The sequence below is a fragment of the Sipha flava genome, unplaced genomic scaffold (genome assembly GCF_003268045.1).
Source record: "Sipha flava isolate LNK unplaced genomic scaffold, YSA_version1 229_pilon_pilon, whole genome shotgun sequence".
Classification (NCBI taxonomy): Eukaryota; Metazoa; Arthropoda; class Insecta; order Hemiptera; family Aphididae; genus Sipha; species Sipha flava.
The window spans coordinates 491,956-501,916 of record NW_020272866.1 but is presented as its reverse complement, the minus strand read 5'-3'; the positions used below and the strand labels follow the sequence as shown (position 1 = coordinate 501,916).

General features: G+C 28.5%; 3 protein-coding genes across 4 annotated transcripts in view; 1 reads left to right on the top strand and 2 right to left on the bottom strand.

Annotated features, from left to right (window-relative positions):
• Nucleotides 1-1,231, top strand: part of LOC112683559 (NACHT and WD repeat domain-containing protein 2) — a 14,359-nt gene extending 13,128 nt beyond the window's left edge. For both annotated transcript variants that reach the window (XM_025554634.1, XM_025554633.1), the window contains 3 exons: nt 424-752; nt 811-991; nt 1,049-1,231. In XM_025554634.1, coding sequence (XP_025410419.1) covers nt 424-752; nt 811-991; nt 1,049-1,216 — 678 coding nt within the window. In that variant the 3' untranslated portion in view covers nt 1,217-1,231. The remainder of the gene's footprint in view (nt 1-423; nt 753-810; nt 992-1,048) is intronic.
• Nucleotides 1,232-1,508: 277 nt separating this feature from the next.
• Nucleotides 1,509-4,013, bottom strand: LOC112683568 (graves disease carrier protein-like). The gene is made up of 7 exons (XM_025554650.1): nt 3,206-4,013; nt 3,001-3,093; nt 2,630-2,763; nt 2,359-2,544; nt 2,141-2,294; nt 1,943-2,084; nt 1,509-1,757 (listed from the first exon to the last, which is right to left on the bottom strand). Exons 1-7 carry the CDS (start codon nt 3,294-3,296, stop codon nt 1,583-1,585), a joined length of 975 nt encoding a protein of 324 aa, XP_025410435.1. The 5' UTR covers nt 3,297-4,013; the 3' UTR covers nt 1,509-1,582.
• Nucleotides 4,014-7,525: 3,512 nt separating this feature from the next.
• On the bottom strand, nt 7,526-9,000 carry LOC112683567 (52 kDa repressor of the inhibitor of the protein kinase-like; the record flags this gene model as incomplete). Its single annotated transcript, XM_025554649.1, is given in 1 exon segment — nt 7,526-9,000. A coding segment is annotated over 1 exon segment (1,245 nt). The 5' UTR covers nt 8,841-9,000.
• Nucleotides 9,001-9,961: the final 961 nt, after the last annotated feature.

Sequence of the window (9,961 nt, the reverse complement as noted above, 5' to 3'; positions counted from 1 at the left end):
TGGGTTTATTTTAATTAATAAGCAGTGGATGTATAACAATAGAAAATATAAATAACTATAGAGTTAAAATTATACTCTATACAAAATCAGGTTATAACACAAAAAAATGAATGTGACTGTTGACTAGTGTGATTTCTAAAGATTTCTAAATTGCATAATAAAAATGTATTATTGATAATAAACATTGTTAAATTGTTGGTGGGGATAACGAAACCTTCTTCAACTTTGAACTCGTTTTATTTTCAACCTGTGTGCTGTATAGCGATATTAGAATCTACATTCAATAGACAAACTAATATTAATGTAGTAATAATACATTTTTGTTTAATACTTCAGATTTTAATATAATTATTATAATAATTCTACACTTTTACCTAATGCTTATACAACACTATTTTACTGATATTTTATTGTACATTTCAGGATATTATGTTCATAGTAGCAATGCCGCATAGAGCTAATTTAGTTGCAGTAATAAATCCTGATAAAGGCATGTTGTTTGATTTACGTACTAAAAAATATTTAAAATCTGTTCCAAAATGGGGAGGGTTTTGTACAAAAGATGGAAAATATGGATTGTATGCACCTACCAGAGGTGGTTTAGAGCTAATAGAGCTTAAAAAAGGTAGTTCTGTAAAGACTTTTATACCCAAGGTTGCTGAAGGAGTATTTACTGTAATTTGTATGTTTAATAAGACTGATGAATATGTATTATATTATCATAGTGGAAGAAAAACATTAAGAGTTTTTCGGTAAAAATAGATTACTTTGTATTTTTGTCAATTTATACAAGAAAAATTATTTTTATAGACTTACTGATGCAAAGATGTTAGCTAATTATCGTGTGCCAGCAGAACTAAGTGCTATTGAAACAACTGAAGATGGACGAGCAGTTGTTATAGCCACGGTAGATGGATGTCTATCAGTTTTAGCTTTAGCAGATCCAATCAAAGATTCATTCCTCTCAACATTACCTTCCAGAGATGAAACAGTATGTGTTAAGATATTTTTTTAACTACAGATATATATTAACAAGGTTATATTTTAGTGGAAGAAGAAAATGGATAAACAACGGACAGCAAAATTATTTAAAGCTGCTGCAGCTATCACTAAATTTTGTGTATCTGTGAGCGAGCCAAATTCAAAAGAAGAAATTGGGAATAGTATAAGTAGTTCACAACAATTGCAATTATCAAAAATATTACTAAAAGGATAAATAATTTTATTTTTTCGCTTGATTGAATTACATATATATATGTTTTATTTATTTTATTCCAATTATATAAATAAATTTAAATATAATTAAATGTCTTTGTAGTACTTAGAACAAATGTTTTCTTTTTAAGATAATTTATATTCATTATTATTCAATATAAAAATGTTTAAGTAATAATATAGAAACTAATTTAAAAAATAAAAACCAAATTCTGAAAATAATTTATTTTTATCTCAACAGTATATAAAATTCTTCATCTATTTATAAAAATAACAACTAAATTTTATAAGCTCATAACATAATAAATATTTTTAACCAATAAAAAATATTAATCTAAACAGATCCATTTATCAAAATAAAATCTCATTAGGAATCAACTCCAGTATCCAAATTTAGAGTTTGTTTCATTAATTCATAAGTAGAAAATGAAACAGCCACCATAGGTACAGCTCTAATGAAATTTATGCTCATTCCTCTGTATAATCCATTTGTAATACCATTAGTACGATAAACAGTCACTAAGGTTTTGATCATACCATGTCTGAAATAATAAATAAATAAAATCACTTGATTTAATGGATATAAATATATATATGGTTATTACAATACCTCCTAAATAAATTTATTTCATAGCATAACAGAAATAATTGTAATCAATTTCAGAATAAATATACACATTAAATCAATTGCATTAAAATGTCTTATTTAATATAACTATATACACACCCATATTTGGAATTGGTTTGATCCATACTAGCTAATTGCATTCTTCTCCTAGTGACATCTAATGGATATGAAACACATTGGGCAAGTGCACCAGACATTCCACCACAAAGCAATTTTGCTGGTACAGTAAGTATAGCACCACCTATATAAGATACACCTCAATAGTTTATAAAGTTCTAAATATTTTTTAAGACTCACCAGAATCTTTATCAGACTGTTTACTAAGCATTGGTAAAGTTCTCAAGCAAAATTTTTTAATAAATTCAAAACAGAAGAATGTCAATCCTGCATATGGGACCATACCACATAATGTAGGAACAAAACCTCGATATAGAGCTTTTACTCCTCCTTCCTATTAAAACTGTTATCGTCAATATACATTTACAACTTTAAATAGCATGCATTTTTCAAAGTACATTTTGGATAATACATTTAGCTGTATGTATGATTCCATTGTAAACATGTTCACCAGTTACTTGAAATGCTAATCGTGCTCTAATTGTATCTAGAGGATATGTGATAGTAACTGCTGTGACACCTGCTGATGAACCAGCTATAAACTTTCCAACATGAGAACTATTACCTAAAATGGATCCCAATAGCTTGAAATAAAAATACAATTTGAAAATAAAAAATATTATAATCAAACTAAATATAAAATATAAATTAATTAAACAGGAATAATACTGTTTTATAGAATTCAAATGAAGTGAATTGAATAGCTGCATATGGGAACACTCTCACCATTTGGGCACCGTTACCTTTATACAATGCTATAAAACTCTCATGTTTAACAATTTCAGCAAGGCCATTAAATACACCTAAAATAAAACAGGCGAATCAATTAAAAATCATAAATGTTCAATAAAAATTTAATAAAAACCATGTAGTCAAAGTTTAATTTAAATTTAATTTATTTTATTTATGCAATTCCAAAAATGAACATAAATTATTGTAATTATTTACAATAATATTAAGCTGAGCAAAAATGTAAAATAAAACTTACAAAATGTATTCTGTTGTATTATATTAAATTATTATGTACAAAAAATGATTACCGAAATTAGTGTAATGCTTATTGTGAGCTTGTAATAATATTTTTATTCGATCCAAAGGAGCAACAGTAGTTTTTGAGCACATACCAGCAACACCTGTTAGAGAACCGATGACAATAGTTAATTTGTTACAACTACATAATGCAAACAAAATATCTTTTTCAATATCATGTTTGCAGCAAGAGGAGCATTTGAGTGGATGCCTTACCTCCGGCGAACAAGGACTTCATCACATAGGTGAAATCTTTTTTCTGCGCTTCTAACACAATCATTTCTTTATTTTCGGATGCTAAAGCCATGACTACACGACAGACTGCTGGGTATATTCGAAAAATCACCGATAGAACAACAACAACCGCGATACGCGCCACTTAAAGAACCATCACGTACTGTCAGTTATTGAGAACCATGTTGTAGTATGTACACATACGCAAACATCACACTGGGTTACGGTATTGGAATTCCAACGGTAGGTATACCGGTGTGGCGAACCTTGAGAAATGACTTTCACAAGGCGGCGAGACGACAGTTCAGTCGAGGAGGATACACCGTTTAAAATGTCTATGTAAATACGCGCGCAATTATATAAGATTATTATTATTATTATTATTAAAGCTTCCGTGGGAAGGGGAAAATACAACGATGTACGTTCGACGTCCGCCTATCGCTGAACGAAATCGGTTGTTAGTATTTATTGCGCGACACAATTGATGTAGTCCGTACGGTGACGGGCACTGTTCCTGGTGTATGAAATCAGTGACGTGTGGTATAGTGACCACGGACCGAATCCGTGTAACGGAACTAAAACCGAAAACGGCGGCAACTGGTTGGATGAAAGTTTCACTGTAATGTTCTGTGCATTAACACGACTTTTAAATAGGTGCTTTTTCGCCAACGTTTTTCACCGTGTATCTCATTAAAAGTCACATTTGTATAAGTAGTACACTATATCAATTAGATATTCACAAAATATTTAAATACAAAATACATTCACCACCAAGTGAACGGATGGATGATCAATTGTTATCAGATTTTATGTTATCATTACCGTTGATAATAGCATAGAATGTTCTATGATAATAGGTAAATGTTATTATACCTTCCGGATATTTTTTTAATATTAATTCTGTGACTATTATTTTATTATATAACTAAATAGATAATATGTTTATGTTTGATTTTTAAAGGTTTTTCTTATGCAATATATTCGATTATTTATATAGTAAATGGTTTAATATTCAACTTGCTTACTTAATAACTTCCAAATTGCAATTTATATTTTACATACCTAATATAATTGTTATATTCTGTTGTATATACCTTATTTATTAAAATAATTTATTTATATTATGACCATTAATTGGTTATTTAATTACATTTTTTTCTTATATCCATTATTTTTTTATTCATCATTTTCTTAATTACATAAACCTAACCGTTGTAAATCATATTCTGACATAACATTTGTGCTGCTATCAATTACTGGTATTTAAAAACACTAACGACTAATTTATAATTCAATTTTGGGTGTAACAACCGAAGTACAGAATGTAATCTATTTTATTTTAATATTAACTTTAATCATCATCATTGTATGCTATACTTTATTACAAAATAATTTTTAATTTTGTAATTGGTTTAATTGATTTATTATATAATATACATGATACATATGGGTATTACCCATGGACTCATAGACAATATTAACTAAGTTAATAGGTCTATAGTATTACCCATATCAATTTCAACATTTTGTGTAGGTAATAAGTAAATAATATTAGTCCTATTAGGTATCAACGGGGGCAGTTTGTCCTATCGGAAAATCGATGAACTGGTTCTTGTAAGGGCCACTTTACTTAATAAATAATTAAAACATTATTTTGTAAAATAAGCATAAAATATTAAAAATCAAATTTGCACCTATGTATTATTTTGGTAAAAAAGACAAATCTAAGGTCTAATGTATTTTTAAAATATTACACCTTAAGATAAATATGTACATTTTACAAACATAGATAAAGGAAATTTTCAAGACTTCTAAAATAAAAGATAAACTTAATTATTATTTTAAATAATTTAAAATAAGTAATTAAGATCTATTGTTAGTTCTAAAAAATATAATTATAAAAGCTTAGAAATATAACTGCACTGCTCAGTGGAGGATTAACCTTCTCAGCACCCTGAAGCACGCTCAGTGTTTACTGCTCCCCTTTTTCTTAATACTATCTACAGATCGTAATTTGAATGGGCTAACATCAAAGAGCGATGGGTCATCAGGTATAGCCGGAAGTGAGAAATGGTTCAAAGGTATAAATAATGATTAATTTACACTTTAATTCAAATATCGTATAAATATAATTTTATAAGTTGCAATCTATAAATTACATGTGTCCAGCATGTGATGTTCACAGCAAAATAAATTGTAAAATAATATGATGGGTACTTATGTGCATAGGCGCAATTTGGAAGGGGGGCTTGGGTGTGCTTAGCACCACCATTTTTGAAATTATCACCCCAAAATGTGTTCATGTTAATTTACATTTAAATACTTATTACTCATTATGTATAGAAAAACAGAGTTTTTATTGTATAAATATATAAATTTATTATTTAAATAATGATGGTGGAAGTTCGTCCTTCCTCTTTTTGGTCCTCAAACTGGATAATAATGATAGGTAAGGTTACCAGACTTTGAAATCCTTAAACTTAAACCATCATATTGAATGACTCTGAGTAAAGGTTCAATATTAAAATTAACCATTTATGAGTATATTTTACCATTTTTAGTCTAATTATTGGTAGGTTCTTTTTCGGTACAATTAAAAATTTAATAAGTATGCTGCGATCAATAGTTGGACATTTTCATAGGAGCGCGGTTTCGCAGTCAAATTTAGAAAATGAACAAGTGAAATATCAATTATCTAAAAACAAGCTGGTTCAAGATTGTATCACTAGATGGAACTCAACCCTAGAAATTATGTCTAGTGTGTTAAAAAATTTAAATCCAATAAATAATGTATTGATTTTGAATCCTAAGACATATAGTTGGCGTATAACTTCAAATGAAGCTAAAAAAATGGTAGATTTAATTAATGTTATAGAGCAGCGGTTCTTAAACTTTTTTTTTCGCGTACCACATGTGTATATTATCAGTCACGTATCATTAATTATTAAAAATAGAATCATACAAACTTCACATAGTTAAATATATTTATTTTAAATAAAAAGGCAGTAAAATACTAAAATAAAATTATTATTTATATATTACTACAAGTTTATTAGTGTTTTAAATTAATATATGAGTTAAATATTGAATTTTTAATATCCGTTTTACCACCATGCGGCCTTTCGCGTACCACCTTGTAGTCTTTTGCGTACCATTAGTGGTACGCGTACCACAGTTTGAGAACCACTGTTATAGAGCATTTTAAATCAGCTACCGAAATTCTTGGAGGAGAGAAATATGTAACATCATTAATAATAGTACGTGTATTCAAAAATCTATTAACTTCACTAAAAATTGAAGATAACGATAGTCGACTAATGAAAAATTTAAAAACAACAATTTATGACGATTTAAAAAAAAGAATAGATCAAATGGGAAGTACAGTATTTAAAGCAGCAGCATTAAATTCAAGATATCGGGCATTGAAATTTTTGACTGCAAAAGAAAAAGATAATGCATGGAAAGAATAGGAGCAGAAAAAAGGAAGTCAAGCATGTATGAACAATACAAATCAAGAAACAACAACACTGGACACTAAGAATGAACCTCCAACAAAAAAAAAATGAAATCATTATTAGATGATAGTGATGATACTCAGTGCCGTAGCCAGAAAATTGTTTTGGGGGGGGGCACTTAATTTTTTTCTCACTTTTTGCAATGCTAGAATACCTAATCATCACCTATTACTTTATGGCCCCTTTGCTTATAAAGTGTTAACTACAGACCTATTATTTTTATGACTACCATTATATGCTAACAACTATGGTACCCATATATTTAACACATTATTATATTATTATTATATTATTTGTTATTAACAAAGTATTATTATTTCTTTAATAATATTTTTAAAAATTAAAAAATAACAAAGTATTAAAATATTATGTTAAAACATATATTGATAGAATAATGTATTAATTAATATAGCTATATTAATATAATTTTATCAATATTATCAATATGTGTTGTAAATGTTGTAATCACATTTCATTTTTCATTCAAATATTTTTACTATTTACTAACAAGAATACAAGATCATAACTTATAACTTTTATTAAACATATAATAGAAAACAAGTTATAGCTGACCTAATACAAATTACAAATAGGATAGTTAAGACTAAAGGATATTATGATGGAGCAGTTAAACAAATTTAAATGATTATAATCTTAACAAAATATTTCTTTATTTTATAATATTGTTTAACAAATGGGTTAAAAAAATGTAAATATTATTAAAAATAACAAATTATTCTTTAATATATTATAATAAAGTAGTAACAGTAACAAATTAATAATAATAAAAAAAAAAATTTCTCAGATTAAAAATTATTTACAAACATTATTTTTTTAAAATTATATTAAAGACTTACTTATAATTTAAAGTTTATACGTCTTTCTTTTCTGTTGGCAAAAACATCAATTAATGACTCTATGTCTATATCTATATTCCTATGTACATTTAGCAGTGCTAGACCATTAAGTCTATTTTCACTAGTTGAATTTCTTAAATAGGTTTTTATAAGCTTAAGAGTTGAAAAACTTCTTTCAACTGAAGCTGTTGTAACTGGCAGGATTGAAAAAATTTTCAATATTGTATATATATTAGGAAAAATATCTGCTGGACAATTCAATAATGTATCAAGAGAGTTGGTTGGAATTACTGTTTCTGTTTTCCACTTCATTTGCCATAATTCAAACTCTCCTTTTAAGGTCGAACTATAGGAATCTATTTGTAAGTCATCTTTATAAAATTCTAAAGCCATTTGTAGATCATCAAATGTGTTTTTTTTTATTTTAGACGGTAACAAACAAGAAAGTGAAGATATTAAACTTGAATTTGAATTAAATCTTTCATTAAAAGATGAGAGCAAATCATCTAAATATGGATAGAAAATTGATACCCTATAGTATGTGCAACAATCGCCATCATTTACAATATAGTTGGCCCGGTGTTTTTGAGTTCCTACTGTCCGTGAGATGATTGGAGACACGTCAACCTTTTCAGCCATTTCGATAGCACTATCAAAGATTTTTTGAAACTCCACTTCATTTCTTATATGTTGTAATTTTGTAGTTGTTATTTCTATTGAATTTTTAGCGGTTATAATATCTATATTTTCTGTCTGCAAATATTTAGAAATTGTGTATGTTATACCAAGTACTCTCTCCATTATAGAACATGTAATCAAAAATTGGAAATTGCATAATGATTTGTGTAATAAAATTGCACTTTTGTCATTTTCTGAAGTCATGAGATCCTCCAGTGCTAAAACAATTTCTAAAAAACCATCGACAAATATTGAAAGAGCTTCATGTCTTTCAACCCATCTGGTTTCACAATATTTTTTTAATCCAGAAAATGGTTTGCTTTCTAATTTTGTTTTTAATATATATGATCTTTTGGCTGACATTCGAAAAAAAGAACTTACCTCTTGAATTATATTTAATGTGTTTCTGATTTGTTTAACTTTAGAAGCATCATTTAGGCATAAATTTAAGCAATGAGAGAAACGGTGTGTGTATAGAGCTTTAGGATATTCTTTTAATATAAGTGCTTGAACTCCTCTAAATAATCCTCCCATATTTGCTGCTCCATCGTATCCTTGGCCTCTCATATGCTGTAAATTTAATCCTAAAGCACTCAATGTACTTATGATTGTCTTTGCTAGCTCTAATCCTGTAGTACTATGTACTGGTACAAATTGTAAAAAATCTTCTCTTATTTTATTTACATCAGCATCAAAATACCTTATACAAAGAGAAAACTGTTTTTGAGAATTAATGTGATAACACCGAGAACAATCACCGGTAATTTATTATCTATGATAATTAAATATAATCATAGAACAATAATTAACCGCAAATAATATACCATGTCCCCATTAACTATATATCACTTGGCACTTGAGCACAAAACAATAAAACATTATAATATAATAATATGATACTATCAAACCATAACCGTGTTCACAACAAAAATGGAACGCACTTGTATTTCTTAGCTGAAGTCTGTGCTTATCTTTACTATTTTACAAATTTTATGAATATAATTACACAAATTATAAAATTAATAACTTATTATTATTCGTTATCATAGATTAATCTTGAATTATATAAATTAAAAAATTTCTGTGCGATGTACTATGGGTCTTTGACCAACCAAAAAAAAAAAAGGGTTTCGGGGGGGGGGGGGCACGTGCCCCCAGTGCCCCCCCCTGGCTACGGCACTGATGATACTACATTATCGGTTATGGGAGCAGACACTCGAGTAACGTATGTTAAAAATAACGCACGTTAATACGGACGTCGAAAATATCAACGCCAAAATTAAATTTGTATTGTTTTTAAATGTGAACGTCTGCTGCGTGGTTACACGGGTGCACTTTCGTACGCAGTACGCACGTTATCCAGACGTATAGTATATAGTATAAATACGTCTTTACAACTTTACAACCAAGTAGATACTATATACAAAAAATAATAACAAATTTTTAACGGACGTCATATCGACGCTCGTATGCCCGCTCTAGTGTGCGCGTTAAATAATACGTCCGTCGCAACGCGCGTACTTAGTGCGTCCGTGTGGCCCCAGCCTTACGGACGTTCATGCAACCCAGATATCGGTAATCGTTCACAGAACATTACAAATAACAGCTGATCGAAATGAGTTTATTTTATCTAAAGAGTAATCAATGATTTTTACCTAATTGTGAATCAGTCTAATCAGGTATCACCA